The 18,974-nt window shown below is 37.6% G+C and overlaps 1 protein-coding gene across 1 annotated transcript in view; it reads left to right on the plus strand.

The window, feature by feature from the left end:
• Positions 1-18,974, plus strand: part of Tbc1d15-17 (TBC1 domain family member 15/17) — a 331,818-nt gene that overhangs the window by 267,680 nt on the left and 45,164 nt on the right. The window contains exon 12 of the mRNA XM_090389001.1: positions 3,150-3,249. Coding sequence (XP_090245127.1) covers positions 3,150-3,249 — 100 coding nt within the window. The remainder of the gene's footprint in view (positions 1-3,149; positions 3,250-18,974) is intronic.

An 18,974-nucleotide genomic window follows, 5' to 3' on the forward strand; every position in this document is an offset into this window, starting at 1 on the left:
CGCTGTTTAATAGACTTAAAATTCAATTCATAAACGTAATCACAATGACCGGCGCTTACTAGACATCGTATAGTGAATGGTACTTTACTACGGTGAGTTCGTCGTAATGTGATTTGATTGTACAGTGAACTAATTGTAAGGGGGGGGGGGGTAAATCGTATTTTTAACTATTTAGGTGAAACTTCGGATAATTGGGCCAAAATGCACTAGTCCCGATGTGTCCCAAATAACCGGAATCGACTGTATTTTTAGTATTTGCTGTTTTAGTATTTTAATATTTTTAGTACTTAACCTATTTAAAGGCTTAAATACTTCAATTAGGTCTCCTTGGAGATGCCTACTTTCCAGATTCTCAATTTACAGGTCCTCCATCATAGTATAGTGGTTTTGTTTCTTGTGTAAGGAGATTTATGCCGACCGGGCTAGCCGAGTGGGTAAAGTACCTGCCCGGCAACCCAAAGGTCGCGGGTTCGATTCCCGCCTCGGGCTTGGATCAAAGTACTGCAAAAAAAAAACCTTGGGAGGTGCAATATGGCCACAGAAGCCGATGCGCCAACAACTACCAAATCAAAAAAAAAAAAAAAAAAGTAAGGAGATCAGGCTTTGATTCCTGTTTGTGATTAGGAATTTCAAAAAGTCTCCATCTAAAGCTCAGATGGAATGTAAACTACTTGATTTTTCAACACACACACACACAACATACAAATTGTCCTGTAAATGTGGACTTGTACAGACAACATGGAATGGCACAATATGGCCTAAGTTGCTGGTGCACCTAAAACCACAATTGCAACAACAGCAGAACAAATTTACAAAATTAATACTTTCATAGTACCCTTTTGTGTTCCTGACTAATCTCATTGATTTTTTTCTCTTCACTTATTCCAAACAATCTACGTTCTTCCTTAAAATTTGGATTCCAGATGCATTTATTGTTTTAATAGATGTCAGTACTATAATGGCTTAATACCTTCTACTTATATACCTCTCTGATATTCTCCATTGTTGAATTAACTATGCAAATAATTTACATGAATTCCTCACACCTGTAGACAAAATCAATGATTCCATGCACCACAAAATCTGAGACCTGCGGACTCCAAACCAACCCTAAAATACGTTGAACTACCAATCCAAATCTTTGAGTGAGAAAAGACAATAAGTCCATTCTTTAAACATTTTAAAAACAAATTTTAGAAAATTAAAATTAAAAGAATTTTGTAACTTTCCTGTGAAACATTAAGAAATTAAAAGAATTTTGTTTAAAAGCTAGGACATACAATATACCCACACATTTTGACCAAGCTAAACTACATAAGACTGGTTTGTTAATTTGTCCCATTGTTTCCTACAATCATTCTGCATTCTCAGTGTCAGCTCCCCACCTATATTATATAGTCAAACCTTTTAGACAGACTTTAAAGTTTGGTATAAAAGACAACGATTCGCTATATAATAACCTTAAAGAAAAAGTACTTGATGATGATGACAATCTATTTTCACTTGATGTCGCCCCCTTATACACTAATGTGAACGTCGAATACACCTTGGACATTGTCTGGGACATGCAATAACTACTTGCTCATTAACCATACAAAACTCCTAATTACAGCTATTTTTTATTTGATAAAACTTTTAATAAACTTATAATAATTATATTACCTTCCAAGGAAAAGTTTTTTTTGGTCTACCCATGGGGTTAAAACTGAGTGGTTTATTAGCGGAAATATACCTTACCACTATTGAAATAATATATTTGACAGCCTTTCTTCTGTGTGTTACCTACTATGGTAGATATCTTGATGATATACTTTGCATCACAGATTTGGGGACATTACAGGATATTTTACAGAACTTAAATAATATTTGTGCAAGATTAAAATTTACACTAGAAACCAAAAATACTGAAATTTCATCCTTTTAGCATATACAGAAAGTCCACCAACACAGGAATGTTTCTACATTACAATAGCTGTCATCCCTTTACCTATAAAAGGTCTATTATCCTGAATCAGTTTCTCAATGCTTACAAATATTCAATGTCTGAATCAGCCCTAAACACAGAAATACAAACAGTAAGAAATGTATTTCAAAACAGAGGTTACCCTCTGCCTATTATAAATTAAATAAGGTTACAAGCAAAAAAAAAATTACATAATACCACACCAGCCATCAATAATAATAACATACAGAAATATTTTATTTCTTTACCATATTTTGAACAATGGTTCAAACAACTAAATAGTATTTTCAAAGGCACACAATTCAAAATCATAGCAAACCTAAAAAGAAACTACACACAGCCCTTAATAATCACTCGGTCTAATCCTCTACCACGTTCCAAATAAATGATTTAGTCTACAGTGTATCTATCTTGCAAGGATTGCAACTCTTCATACCAGGAATCAATTTTCTGTACACTTATTATGAGAATGAAGCAACATTCAATGTCTGTTTGGAACTTGCATTCCATGTGATCATTGAAGGCCACACCTTTCTATTCAATGAAGCAGAAATACTTAGCATCCAACATGATTACACCAGATTATTAATTGCTGAGACACTTGAAATTAAATTACATCAAAATTCAGTCAAATGTATGTCACCCCTACCCCATCTCAGATTCATGGTCCTTCATGCACATGTGCCAAGACAGCAACTAATCTCCAAGCTATAAATTCCATCACACAACTTGTGGTTACACTTTCCTGTGATCATGACTGTAATCGAAATGCCCGTCTGCTTCAGGGAAGTAACAAAATTTTTTTAATTTCTTAATGTTTCAGAGGAAAGTTACAAAATTCTTTTAATTTTAATTTTCTACTTTTTTAACATTTGTTTTGAAGTGTTTAAAGAATGGACTTAAATTGTTTAAATTGTATTTTAAAGTATTTAAATTGTTTTTTAAAGTATGGACTTATCGTCTTCTATCACTCAAATATATGGGTTGGTGGTTCGATTATTTTATAAATGATTTTTTAATGTAAAATATCAAATATTTTTAAAAAATGACGGAACATCCTGTTCTTAAATAGCATTATGTTTTTAAGTAGCATTAAAAGAACATTATTTGTTAAAGAGCAATTACAGCAATATTTTAATATTCTTTATGTTATTTAATGTTATTATTATGGTATGTTATCTTATAGGGTATGAATTTTGAAGTGGATCAGCATGGGATGAAAATGCAGTTACACAACCTTGCTAATCTCATTCAAGTTTCCGATCCTCATTTCTCAGATTATTTAGGTAAGAGATTAAGGTCATATTGTTGTAATTCAAAAAATCCAAAAACTTTTTCCAGAAATAAAAATTAAAAAAAAAAAAAAAGATGCTATTTGGCAAGTGCCACATTATTATTATTATTATTATTAGCCATAAGTGCAAGGAAGCCTGAGGCTTATGCTTCACCAGCCAAAAAAAACAAAAATTTCCTGAATTACCCTGAGAGAGAGAGAGAGAGAGAGAGAGAGAGAGAGAGAGAGAGAGAGAGAGAGAGAGAGAGAGAGAGAGAGAGAGAGAGAGAAGAATGATGATATCCAGCTCAGGACTCTGGGTGTGCCAAGCCCATACTCACCAGATGTGAGGCCCTGGGATTAATGACTTTGATTAATGTGTTTGCTATAATAAAGGGCACAACAACTACCATTTGAATTTCTATTTGGTAGACAATTTTATCTGTAGTTATGCTGATAGTACGCTCCACTTTCAGCTTGGAAATTTTGTATCAGTTTATGGATATCTTAAATGAATGCACATGGTCAGTATTTTCTGATTCTATTGAAACTTGAAGACCACTAGATTACGAAATTAGGGGAGAGAAAGAGAGAGGCCATTTTTTACTGATAAGTATGAAAATAATTTATTTCTATTAAAGCAGATATCTTGGGCAAGGCTTTCACATTTGAGAACTACCAATTCGTATATAATACAGGAATATCAAGCAAACCAGGTTATAGAAAGGTACTTGTTGATTGACTATATGGAACCAAAGGCGTTTGTAGTTTTTTTACTTTTCTACATTTAGTAAAACTCCTTATTTAATGAGCTTTTCTTTTAAAAAAAAAAGTACTAGAAGAAAGGAAAGTTACTTTTCTTTTATCATTCATAGTAATTACCATATTTTATGGCATATAAGACACTTTTTTCCAAAATAAAATGCCTTGAAAAATGACCCTGTGTTCTTATATGCGGAAGTGAGTCCTTCCTCTTCTGTGTCAGGGTGAGCAGGCAGGTTGTATTTTGCCGCTTGGTCAGAATATTTTCGTTTCTGAAGGTTAACAGGACATCCTAGGGTACTTTTGGACTTGCAGTTGTTTGGAATCGGTTCCAAGAAGTTTCGAAAGCTAGGGAACACGGGAAAAGCTTAGAAAGCGATTGAAGTGTAAAGATTCTTCTCCAGGTTTCTCAATAGTTTGCCAATCCTTTAAAAGGTGGCACGATCGGCAAGCCAGTTAGTTCTGTGTGGGCTTTCGTGATGTTGAGCGTGTCTCCGTGTATGGTAGTGTACTTTAATTGTGTGTGAAGTGACTATAATTGTGACAATGAATTGTAATCATTGTGGGTGACTGAAGTAAAATAAAGAACAGTGTTAATTGTATACCAGTTGTCTTTAATCGCAACCCCGTTTCATATCAATATTGTTTAATCTTGGTGTTTGACATTAAAGTATTTAAAGTGTTTACCCTCAGAAAATGGCTCCAGTAGAAAAGAGCTTGAGTTACACTATCGGATATAAACTAAACATAATGGATCATGCTAAAAAATATGGTAACAGAGCTGCAGATAGGTTTTTTGGGCCACCTCCTATGGAAAAAATTATACGTATCTGGTGTAAGCATGAAAAATAACTTCGAGCTGCGAAAACAAGTAAACATAACCATTGTCATCCTGCCCCACATTGGCCAGAGCTTGAAGATGTCAAAAAGTGGATAGTAGGTGAAAGGAATTTAGGAAGAAGTGTTTCTACAAAATGATTATGCATGAGGCCAGGATATTAGCAGAAGGACGAGGAATTCCGAATTTTTCTGGAACAGAAGGTTGGTGTTACCAATTCATGCAAAGGCATGGTTTATCAATGCATACAAAAACATCAATTGTACAAAAATTACCAGCCGATTATGAAGAAAAAAATACTGGAATTCCATAAATTTGTAATAAAGGCACAAAAATGAACTTTTTAAACTTGCCCAAATAGGAAATATGGACAAGGTCCCACAAACTTTTGATGCACTATCCATCAAAACTGTGAATATCAAAGGGTCTAAAATGGTGTTAATAAAAACCACAGAGCATGAGAAAACACATTACACAGTAGTTTTGGCCTGCTGTTCTGATGGCACAAAACTACCACCATTTTTAATATTTAAAAGAAAAACTCCACCTAAGGAAAAAATTCCAGAAGATGTATTTGTTCATGTTCATCCAAAAGGATGGCTAGATGAACTTGGAATGAATTTATGGCTCCAAAAAATATGGGAAGGCATCCTGATGATCTCTTAAGGAAACTATTTCTTCTCATTTGGGACCAGTTCAGAGCCCATAGAACGGAAGTCATTAAAAAGAGGGTGAGGGAATTGAATACACAGGTAGTTGTCATTCCTGGTGGACTGACAAGCCAGTTGCAGCCTTTGGATGTGACTATAAACAAGTCATTTTAGCAAAATATGAGAGAACAGTGGAACAAATGGATGGGAGAACCTGATCATGGCTTCACACCCACAGGAAGAATGAAGAGGTCCACCATTGCACAGGTGTGTGTGGATTAAGGAATCTTTAAGGAATTAAGGATGTTTGGAGAAATATAAGTGGTAAAATAATTATAAGGTCTTTCAAGAAGACTGGAATTAGTAATGCCCTTGATGGCACTGAAGACTGCGTTATTTGAAGACAGTGATACCACTGTCTTCAAATAACATTAGCGAGGAAGAGTTTTTGGGATTTGAAGGCAATGATTTTTTTTGCTTTTCAAAATGGCCTTTGCAGAACACTAACGTTTTTTTGCCATTCCCTCACTGTCTTTTTGTTAATTTTCAATTCTAGTGGTAGTTTACTTCATATAAAATATTTTCTAATGTAGCTAAGGTTCTTTTATTTCTCTTTTAAATTGCTGTATTGGTAAATTAATAATAATAATTAAATAGTGTATTATTATACAATATTAGTATTTTTTTTTGCTGTTCTGATGACATGTTTAGGATGAGCTTTTTTCTATTATACACATTAGAATATTAAATTCCACCATTCTTTGTAAAAAGGATAGGTGGAATAGGACCAGGGTATGTCTGCCAGGGGCAAAGGTTGATGACATTGTAGAGCGGATATCATCTTTTAAGGGCACAAAAGGTGATATAGTTGTACACGTTGGCACTAATGATATTAAGAGTAGGAGACCGGCGGAATTACTTAGCAAGTACAGGTCACTGTTGAAAAAAAGCCGTGAATGAGGGTTGAATTTTAAAGTGTCTGGAATACTGCCCAGACACGATAGGAGGGAGTATATGATGAGAGCCTTGTCGATCAATTCGGCCCTGGAGGGATTGTGCAAGGCTCAAGGGGTAGAATTTTTTTTCAGCCTGGTCTGTACTTGTTAACAGTAGAGACTGCTTCTACAGGGATGGGATACACTTAAATAGAAAGGGTGCAAGAATTTTTGCTGATGCTGTCGAGGCAGTGTTAGGTGGGTCGGAAAACTGCTAGTTGGGGGGATACAAGGACTAATAGATTAACAGTAGCCACTGGCAGAGGTGGAAGTGATTCTTGCACTGCTTCTATTGAAATGAGCAGAAGCCTGAAAAACAAGATGCAGGAAATTTCAGAGACTGCTGGGAGTCATTGCTGTACAAGTAAACACATGGGTTGTGTTAGGGTAGCTAAGAATAGAAACAGGTGCATGCATACTTGCGTGTACACCAATGCTAGGAGTTTGGTAAATAAATTTGATGAATTTGAGGTAATGCTCAAAACAACAGATATTGTTGGGATATCAGAGACGTGGTGTCACACAGATATTAGGAATGCGGAACTGGAATTTGGGGAATACAATGCATATAGAAAGGATAGACAGGACAGGAGGGGAGGAAGGGTTATGCTATTAGTTAAGAAACACACAAAATCCAAGGAAGTGAAGCCAGTTGACATCGATGGACAGGGCAGTGTCGAGTCAGTTTGTTGTGACATAAGCATAGGGAAATCAAAATTGAGAGTAGGAGTGTGCTATAGGCCTAATGACTCTGATGAGTATAATAAGATATTGTACAGGGAAATGGAGTGGGCCAGTAAATCAGAGAGTCTTATAATGGGGGATTTTAATTTCCCAGATATTGACTGGAATTTGTGGGTTGGTCACTCACACACTAGCCAGGCTTTTGTGGATTTATTGGATGATTGTTTTCTACATCAGCATGTTCGTGAGGCAAAAAGAGGGAGCAATACTTTTGATCTGATTATCAGTAGTGATTCTTCATGCATTAAGAATCTGCAGATAAATGAACCACTAGGTGGCAGTGATCACAGTATGTTGAAGTGGAATTTATTCAAGGAGGAAACTACCATCAGAGGTAAAGGGAAGGGTTTTTGTTTTCGTAAAGGCGACTATGATGGTCTGAGACAGTATTTAAATTCTATACAGTGGGACCAACTGATGATGTTACCAACAGCAAACTCAAAATGGGAAGCATTCAAGGAACTAATCTTGGAAGCTACCAGGCTTTACATACCAACTAAGAAATATTGTTCAAGGTTTAGGCCTAAATGGTTGTCAGATGAACTAATGAGACATGTGGCAGAGAAGAAAAATGCATGGAATACATACAAATTAATGGGCGACATGGAAGCCTATGATAGATATAAGTTGGTCTGTAACCAAGTCACAAAGGAGGTTAGGCAGGCAAAGGCAGACTACGAAAAATCTTTGGCAAAGGATGCAAAGAAAAACAGAAAAGAGTTCTTTACCTATTTAAACTCAAGAAGGAAAGGGATGAATCAGATTGGTCCACTGGATATTGATGGTTCAACAGTTGAGGATCCTGCTCAGGTGGCTAACAATCTAAACGAGTATTTTGCATCTACATTCACGCATGAGGAGTTATTCAGGAAGGAGAATGACGTAGGTAAAGTAGACATTGGCAGTGAGCTAGATGATTTTGTAATAACTGAGAGGAAAGTGTAGGAGAGATTGTTGAGGATAAACATAAAAAAGGCACCTGGGGTGGATGGGATCTATCCAGTTATATTAAAGGAGGCAGCAAAGGAAGTAAGTAAACCCCTAGCCATAATTATGAGAGCTTCTTTGGACTCAGGGGAGGTACCCATAGACTGGAGATGTCCAAATGTAACCCTAATTCACAAAGGAGGAACAAAGGCTGACACAAGTAATTATAGACCTGTTAGTTTAACTTCTGTTCCAGGAAAATTAATGGAGGCACTGGTTAAAGAAGCACTGCAGGATCATCTAGACAAGAATTCAGTTATAGCTCAGACGCAGCATGGTTTTGTTAAGGGCAGGTCTTGCCTGACCAATTTGATTGGATACTATGATGTAGTCACAAAAGAACTGGATGCAGGGAATAACTTTGATATTATATATTTGGATCTTAGAAAGGCTTTTGATACTGTTGCACATGGAAGACTGCTGCACAAATTGGAGCAGTGTGGCATTGGAGACAAATTGCTGCTATGGATAAGGGGATGGTTGAGTGGCAGAAGACAGAGTGGTAATCAATGGACACTGCTCAACGTGGACTAATGTTATTAGTGGAGTTCCTCAGGGTTCAGTGTTGGGTCCGTTGTTGTTTTCGGTGTTTATGAATGATATTGATGATGGTATATCAAGTTTAATGTCCAAGTTTGCAGATGGTACAAAGGTTGGCAAGGTTGTTAAGGACACTACTGACGCTATGCTGCTGCAACAGGATCTGGAAAGGTTGAACAGATGGGCTGAGAGGTGGCAAATGAAGTTTAACATTGACAAATGTAAAGTACTACATATGGGAAACTGTAACCCCAGAGCAACGTGTCGACTCTGCGGTACTACACTGACAGTGGTGGAGAATGAAAAGGACCTGGGGGTAATTGTGCAGGCAGATATGAAGTTCTCTGAGCAGTGCAGACGAGCTGCAGGAGTAGCTCATGGTGTCTTGTCAATGATATACAGGAATTTTTCTAACAGGGATAAGGAGGTGATTATTCCCTTGTATAAGGCAATGGTTAGGCCACATCTTGAGTACTGTATACAGGTCTGGAAGCCTCATTTCAAGAAGGATGTAGAGCTGCTGGAACAGGTACAGAGAAGGGCAACAAGATTAGTGAATGGAACAAAGGGTTGCTCTTACGAAGAAAGGCTTAAGTTTTGCAAATTACAGAGTCTGGAGACTAGGCACCGGCGAGGTGATCTGGTAGAGGTGTATAAGGCCTTGAATGGTTTGAGCATGCTCATTGCCAATGGGATTCTTCCTCTTGCTCAGAATAATCACCTCAGAGGGCATAAATTCAAATTGAGGAAGGACGGATGTCGGATAGATGTGCGGAAATTTGCCTTTGGCCAGCGGGTGTTTGGTTGGTGGAACCGACTTCCATCATTTGTTGTTGAAGTTGATAGCCTAAACAAATTTAAGGCTCAACTGGACAGGTATTTCGAACGAACGGATGGGTGAAATGGGAGTGGTGTGTGTTTTTTTTTTTTTTTTTTTTTTTTGGCTGATGCTGAATAAGCTTGCTTTCTTGCATCATATGCCTCTACTAATGCTAATACTAAATGCCTAAATACACTAAAATGTTTTTTCCTTAATTTTCCTTTCTAAAAAGGGGGTGTGTCCTATATATCCATGTGTCTTATATGCCATCAAATATGGTATTAACTTAACTGATGTTTGCTTGGTCACACCAGACACTGCTCTAGTCTCCACATGGCCTGGCTGAAAACTTTGGAGAAAAAGGGCTAAAAGGAGCAAACACGGACACATTTCCTCCACTGGAGCCATTGAGCTCTCAACGTGCTTATGTTCATGAAACTAATTGTGATCTCAAGAGAATCAAAAAGGATTTGAACAAAGACAGACTTATATTGTGAGAGTTTTCAGCATTCCTGATATTACATTCTTTGTTGTCCCAACCTTTAGAACATGCAGCAGGATCACCCAAACTGGTCAAAGGACTTCAATCAGGTGACTTACTAATGGAAACCACAGGCACTCAAAACTATTATTAAAACTGCCCTTCTTAAGTGGAATTCCAGTGTGGTATGTGGTGAGGGGGGGGGTCGCTCCACATACCAAACTGAACTACTCCAAGGGAGTTACAAGTGTTTGGTATCTATTAAATGTATCGGAAGAGGAAATAATCAAGGAATTACAGGAGCAAAAAGTAATACAAGTAAGAAAAATTAAGATTCAAAAAGATGGTGACCTGTTGCCAACACAATTTTGACATTTGGTACTCCAAATATGCCAACTTTAGTCAAAGCTGGATATAGTGTTCGTCCATACCTACTAATATTTGGCCATTACTAATAATGTGCTGAGGTGACAAATCTGAACTGCAGGTCCAAAAACTACTCACAAACAGAATGCACTGTGTGTGAATCTCCAAAGTGCCCTGACTGTAAGAGTGAACATCTAGCATTTTCTAAATCATGTGAATTGTGGACAATTAGGGGAAAGAAAATACAGAAGTACAAGATTCAGAATAAGGTAAAAAAAAGTGAGTTATGATAACTTGTGGTGGAGGCGTATTTGCTAAATTAAACATATGCTGCCACTGCCCAAAATCACAAAGGTGTAGCAACTCAGATTTGTCAATCCCACTAGATACATCACTTGCAAAATAGGCTCAATCAGTACTCTTAAACCAACATTCATCTAAGTCACACCTGATAGATAAAGCAAACAATACTCCACAGTTTTTTCTGAAATCACCTCAGTTAGTGAAGCAAATGAAAAACCACATAACTGGACCTTTGGAGTGAAACATGTCTGGATGTCCTATCCACCTTAATACATATATGGCAGATAGCAAAGATTCTGGATGCTCTGTTGTTCCTCAAAAACAAAGGACTAAATATGCCTGTCGTAAGCAAGCAACTAATAAAATTAAAAAAAAAAAAAAAAATAGATAGAAACATCTTCTACTGAAACTAAGTAATCCAGTACATCATTCAGTGGAACTGCAGAGGTTAACAGAGCAATACTAATGATATCCATGATCTGATTTTCCAGTACAATCCCATAGCTGTTTGCTTGCAAGAGACGAATCATAACTTCCAAGATCAAATTACACAATATACTGAAAAGACAAAAATTCAATTTCTCTGCACATGGGATAGATGCAGGTGGTGTACACCAGGTGCACACAAGAATCCCATCAAATACATTTCATTATGATCCCCCTCCTCCACCAAATACGGAGGATGCGGAAGGGTCAGGGAATGACCACCGCATATCTCAGACCAATATGGCCTTAGTTGCTAATGCTCCTAAAAAAACCAAATAACAACAACATGACCCCCCCCCCCAAAGTGATTGTTGTTCATATCATCCTTGGAATTACTCTAAATATTGTAATATTATAAAAAGGTAAACTGCAGCCATTATCAACCCACTGCAGGATGGAACACTCCTCAACATTTCATGTTGAGGGAAATAGACCATAATCTGCCACGCTGGTCCAGTGCGGGTTGGCAGATCAACCGTATTTAGTAGTCAGGGGCCTGAACCCCGGAGCATGTGCTAACTCTTGACCACTCAGCTACGGAGGCCTTGTCTTATTATACCTTTGCATATTTTTATTATATTATTATTATTATTATTATTGTATTATTATTATTATTATACCTTTCATCAAATCATATTTGTAATACTAAAGATCTTGAATAATTTATAGCACAAATACACCTGTTTATTAGGACTTTAATGCACACTATCTGTTATGAGGGGACCTCCTCATGTGGATAATGAAGGGAAGAACATTTGAATCAGTCCAATTTAACACACCCTAAACTTATTAAATACAGGATAAAATACTCATATACTTTTCCCAAAAGAAATGCTTTCATGGCTGTTGACCTATCTGTATGCTTCCCTATTTTGTCTCCATGCATAGAGTGTACAGTGCTAAATGATCTGTTTGATATTGTTCATTTTCCAATCATTTGTAAATTGTAAACAACAATATCAACAAATATACAAAGGAAAGATGGAAGTTCTCTGAAGCAGATTGGAAGAACCTTCTCCATTAGTATTGCCCTGAATGACCACATCACCAGACAGAATCATCAATGTCACCAAGCATGTTACCATACAAATACTAACAGCAGCTGCCAAAGCAGTACTACAATTGCCTAAAAATGCACACTCATTGTAAACATTAGTGGAATGATTCATTTAATAAAGCAAAACAAGAAATTAATAAAGCATGGGACATTTTTTTGGAAGTATCTAATAACCGACAACCTGATTAATCACAAAAACACTTAAGGCTAAGGTAAGACAAATAAGATGAACAGCAAAAAATGTCTCCTGGATAAACTTTGCATTAGGTATTAGCAATATACAGACACCAGATTAATATGGAAAAATATCCAGCAATTAAATGGTAAATACAAACTGACCTACTGTCCAATTTTTTTAATTGGAATGAGCAAAACATATTATCCACAGTATATATAATAAATGTCCTTGCAGAAACCTTCTATAAAGTATTGGCAGGAACCTGCACACATAGTTTTAGCCTTGCCTTGGCTGAGCAATTAGAAAAATGTTCAAGCCTAAAGGCCCCCTGCAGTTGATGGCAAATACCTGTAATTTTGAGGGAGGCACTGTACTCAGAGGAGAAATGTGTATGGATTAGAGAAGTGCAGACATATTGCCAATACATATAATGTTCTTAGGATTAATCCTGGACTGCAAACTTATGTTTTCTGTGTAAATATGTATATTTACGAACTGTTTGTATGAAAAAATTAAACATTCTTGGAAGTCTCCCGCAGTGTCGTGGGGTGTGGATTGGTATACCGTATTACATTTATGTCATGCCTTAATGAGATCCTGTATAAATTATCATCCCGTTTATGACTCCAGGAAAAAAAAAAAAAAAAATCTTATAAAGCTGAATACCGCACAGCATATCTCTTCGAACCACAGTTTATGCATTATTACAACTATGTAATAATCTATAAACTGGAGCACCGACATGAATGATTACTTTTGACATGGGCAAAAACTTACTATACACTGACTATCTGGCAGTTGCTTGCAGTCCATTCCCTAGACAACACTCAGAAAGTCTAGTTATACACCAACGGATTGAAAATGCAAACTACCATGGGAGCAGCAGTAGTATTTGATCATATGTCACTGTCTTCCTTTCAGTAGAATGCAATGTTTATACTTCAAAATTATATGCAGTTCAGCTTGTATTGGAACATACTCACAATTTATCCATTCCACAGACCTTGATATATACTGATTAAGGTATTGACTTAAATTTTTGTGGATTGAAACAAAGTAATTAACAATGTTTTACAAATACTGAAGTCAAGTTAATGTTGATATTTAAGAGGTTGGCTGTTGCTCTCATATTTTACATAATGCCATTCAATATGGATTAGAGAGATTATCATGCAATATTGAAGTTCTTGTTATTAAGGTATTTTCCTATTTTTTCTAACTATATTATAAGTTTAGAATGTCTAAAAAAATTTTGGTTCATTTTTAGAATACAAAAAAATTCAATGTTGCATTCTACAACACATTGACTGTCTTTAAATCCAGCTAGCGATCGGATATTAAAGCTTTTTCATGCTTTGAAAGCATTCTATCTTGAAAGATAGAGCTAAAAAATATATTTTTTAGATTTTTTCAAAAATCCTTTAAGTGAATGTTACTTGCAATTTTTTTATTATTATTATTATTAGCCATATGGTGCAAGGAAGCCTGAGGCTTATGCTGCACCAGCCAAAAAAAAAAAAAAAAAAAAAATTTTCTGAATTACCCTGAGAGAGAGAGAGAGAGAGAGAGAGAGAGAGAGAGAGAGAGAGAGAGAGAGAGAGAGAGAGAGAGAGAGAGAGAGAGAGAGAGAAGAAGAAGAAGGGAATCACCAAGAAAAAGGAAGAATGATAATATCAAGCTCAGGACCCTGGGTGTGCCAAGCCCATACTCACCAGATGTGAGCCCTTGGGGTGTTTCTTTTGCATATTCTGTGATAATTCCTATTCATAATCAAATAAAAAACATTGAGAAGGAACAGATTTCAATAATTCAAGTAATTCTGTTTTGTAGTGAAGTTAAAGATTACTATCAATCAATTATAGATTATTTTAAGGATTGGTCTGATCCATTGAATAAATACAAAATATTTGAGTGAATGTTGCTAGAAAAGGGTCCAATGTGGGAGAAGGTACAAAGTCATTACTGTTTCTGATGAACTTTAGCATTAGTAGAGGCATTTGATGCAAGAAAGCAAGCTTATGCAGCATCAGCCAAAAAAAAAAAAAAAAAAACCACTTCCACTTCACCCCTCTGTTCGTTCGAAATACCTGTCCAGCTGAGCCTTAAACTTATTTAGGCTATCAACTTCCACGACAGGGATGGAAGTCTGTTCCACCAACCACCCACTGGCTAAAGGCAAATTTCTGCACGTCTATCCTACATCTGTCTTTCCTCAATTTGAATTTATGCCCTCTCAGGTGATTATTCTGAGCAAGAGGAAGAATCCCATCAGCATTGAGCAGGCTCAAACCATTCAACGCTTTATACACCTCTATCAGATCACCTCGCTGGTGCCTAGTCTCCAGACACTTGTAATTTGCAAAACTTAAGCTCTTTCTTCGTAAGAGCACCCCTTTGTTCCATTCACTAATTTTGTTGCCTTTCTCTGTACTCATTCCAGCAGCTCTACATCCTTCTTGAAATGAGGCCTTCAGACCTGTATACAGTACTCAGGCCTTATACAAGGGAATAATCACCTCCTTATCCCTGCTAGAAAAATTCCTATATATTATTGACAATACACCATGAGCTACTCTTGCAGCCCGTCTGCACTGCTCAGAGAACTTCATATCTGCCTGCACAACCACCCCCAGGTCCCTTTCATTCTCTACCACTGTCAGTGTAGTACCACAGTTGATACGTTGCTCTGGGGTTGCTGTTTCCCATATGTAGTACTTTACATTTGTCAATGTTAAACTTCATTTGCCACCTCTCAGCCCATCTGCTCAACCTTTCCAGATGCAGCAGCATAGTGTCCTTGACAACCCTGCCAACCTTCGTATCGTCTGCAAACTTGGATATTAAGCTTGATATACCATCATCAGTATCATTTAAAAATACAGAAAACAATAATGGACCCAACACTGAACCCTGAGGGACTCCACTGATAATATTAGTCCACGATGAGCAGTGTCCATTGAATACCACTCTCTGTCTTCTCCCCCTCAACCACCCCTTTATCCATAGCAGCAATTTGACTCCAGTGCCACACTGCTCCAATTTGTGCAGCAGTCTTCCACGTGCAACAGTATCAAAAGCCTTTCTAAGATCCAAGTATATAATATCAAAGTTATTCCCTGCATCCAGTTCTTTTGTGACTGTATCATAGTATCCAATCAAATTGGTCAGGCAAGACTTCCCCTTAACAAAACGATGCTGTGTCCAAGCTATAACTGAAGTCTTGTCTAGATGATCCTGCAGTGCTTCTTTAACCAGTGCCTCCATTAATTTTCCTGGAACAGAAGTTAAACTCACAGGTCTATAATTACTTGTGTCAGCCTTTGATCCTCCTTTGAGAATTATGGTCACATTTGCACTTCTCCAGTCTGTGGGTACCTCCCCTGAGTCCAAGGAAGCTCTCATAATTATGGCTAAGGGTTTGCTTACTTCCTTTGCTGCCTCCTTTAATATAACTGGATAGATCCCATCCACCCCAGGTGCCTTTCTTGTCTTTATCTTCAACAATTTCTCCTCCATTTTACTCTCAGTTATTACAAGATTCTCTAGCTTACTGCCAGAGTTGAATACACCTCTGGCATTCCCCTCGCTGAATAACTCCTCATTTGTGAATGTGGATGCAAAATATTCATTTAGTTTGTTAGCTACCTGAGCAGGATCATCAACACCATCAACATCAGTTGACCCATCAATATCAGGTGGACCAATCTGATTCATCCCATTCCTTCTAGAGTTTACATAAGTATAGAACTCTTTGCTGTTTTTCTTGGCATCCCTTGCCAAAGATTTCTCGTAATCTGCCTGCCTAACCTCCTTTGTAACTTGGTTACAGACCAACTTTTATCTATCATAGGCTTCTGTGTTACGTGTTAATTGGTATGTATCCCATGCATTTTTCTTCTCTGCCATATGTCTCATTAGTTCATCTGACATCCATTTAGGCCTAAACCTTGAACAATATTTCTTAGTTGGTATATAAAGCCTAGTAGCTTCCAAGATAAGTTCTTTGAATGCTTCCCATTTTGAATTTGCTGTTGGTAACATCATCAGTTGGTCCCACTGTATAGAATTTAAATACTGTCTCAGTCCATCGTAGTCGCCTTTACGAAAGCAATAACCCTTCCCTTTACCCCTAATGGTAGTTAACTCTTTGAGTAAATCCTACTTCAGCACACTGTGATCACTTCCACCTAGTGGTTCATTTATCTGCAGTCTTAATGCATGAAGAATCACTACTGATAATCAAATCAAGAGTATTACTCCCTCTTGTTGCCTCCCGAACATGCTGATTTAGAAAACAATCATCCAATACATCCACAAAAGCCTTGCTAGTGCGTGATTGACCAACCCACAAATGCCAGTCAATATCTGGGAAATTAAAATCCTCCATTATAAGACTCTCTGATTTACACAGTTTCTTATTATACTCATCAGAGTCATTAAGCCTATAGCATTAGCATTAGCATTAGCAGAGGCATTTGATGCAAGAAAGCAAGCTTATGCAGCATCAGCCAAAAAAAAAAAAAAAAAAAGTAACATAAATAAATAAAAATAACCACTTCCACTTCACCCCTCTGTTCGTTCGAAATACCTGTCCAGCTGAGCCTTAAACTTATTTAGGCTATCAACTTCCACGACAAGGGATGGAAGTCTGTTCCACCCACCAACCACCCGCTGGCTAAAGGCAAATTTCCGCACATCTATCCTACATCTGTCTTTCCTCAATTTGAATTTATGCCCTCTCAGGTGATTTTTCTGAGCTAGAGGAAGAATCCCATCAGCATTGAGCATGCTCAAACCATTCAAGGCTTTGTACACCTCTATCAGATCACCCCGCTGGTGCCTAGTTTCCAGACACTGTAATTTGCAAAACTTAAGCACTTATAGCACACTCATAGCACACTCAAAACTTATAGCACACTCATAGCACACTCAAAACTTATAGCACACTCCTACTCTCAATTTTGATCTCCCAATGCTTATGTCACACCAAACTGACTCGACCCTGCCCTATCCAGCGACTGGCTTTACTTCCTTCGATTTTATGTTTCTTAACTTATAGCATAACCCCTCCTCCCTTCCTATCCTGTCTATCCTTTCTGTAAACATTGTACTCCTCAAATTCCAGTTCTGCATTCCTTATATCTGTGTGACACCACGTCTCTGATATCCCAACAATATCTGCCTTAGATGTTTTGAGCAATACCTCAAATTCATCAAATTTATTTACTAAACTGCTAGCATTGGTGTACACGCAAGTATACATGCACCTGTTTCAATTCTTAGCTACCCTAACACAACCTATGTGTTTACTTGTACTGCAATGACTCCCAGTAGTCTCTGAAATATCCTGCATCTTGTTTTTCAGGCTTCTGTTCATTCCAATAGAAGCAGTGCAAGAATCTCTTTCACCTCTGCCAGTGGCTACTGTTAATCTATTAGTCTTTGTTTTCCCGCAAGCTAGAGTTTTCCGACCCACCTAACACTGCCTCGATAGCATCAGCAAATATTCTTGCACCCTTTCTATTTAAGTGTATCCCATCCCTGTAGAAGCAGTCTCTCCTGTTAACAAGTACAGTCCAGGCCGAAAAAAATTGTACCTCTTGAGCCTTGCACAATCTTTCTAGGGCCGAATTGATCGACAAGGCTCTCATCATATACTCCCTCCTATCGTGTCTGGGCAGAATTGCAGACACTTTCAAATTCAACCCTAATTCACAGCTTTTTTTCAATGATGAGCTGTACTTGTTAAGTAATTCTGCTGGTCTCCTACTCTTGATATCATTAGTGCCAACGTGTTAAACTATATCACCTTTTGTGCCCTTAAAAGATGATATCCACTCTACAACGTCATCAACCTTTGCCCCTGGTAGACATTCCCTGGTCCTGTTCCACCTATCTTTTTTTACAAATCATGTTCCCCGTTTCCCTGACAATAGTCACCAACAACAACACCAACAACCTGTGGGACCAATGCATTCTGCCTTGGGGGTTGCCGCTGTGTTGCATGATGACCAAGTGCAAGCTCTGCCGTGTATGTGGGCAGCTGAGAGCTTGATGGGCCCCTCAATTTAGTCCCTTCGAGGGCATCCACCCTGTCCTTCAAGCTCTCATATAGGCCCATAACAACACTGAGTTGTTGCCTGATTTCGATACACTCCTTGCATCGCGCACACACAAAGACATCCCCCATGGCAATATCATGTTCCGTACCTGAATGCTTTACAAACATCATGCAAGCAGTGCATTTTAAAAGGCTGTGATTCAGAAGGCAACTGCCTGCCTCAGTTCTCCTCTGAGCCACAGCACTTCCATTAGCTTGAGCCTTTTGGTTTGCTGCTCTCGTCTGAGTCATTTCTATTAATTTCAATAAAATTTCAGTTCAAAATTATAACCCTAAACTTGTATCCTAACACAGTTATAATGGTATATATATTTTTCAGTGTCAAGTATTAATTATCTACGAGTTCCCTTTATATAACTTCCGTATCAGTTATGTATTAATTAATTATGTTACGTTTGTAATCTAAGTCG

The sequence above is a fragment of the Mastigoproctus giganteus genome, chromosome 14 (assembly GCF_048544385.1).
Source record: "Mastigoproctus giganteus isolate SK-2022 chromosome 14, ASM4854438v1, whole genome shotgun sequence".
Classification (NCBI taxonomy): Eukaryota; Metazoa; Arthropoda; class Arachnida; order Uropygi; family Thelyphonidae; genus Mastigoproctus; species Mastigoproctus giganteus.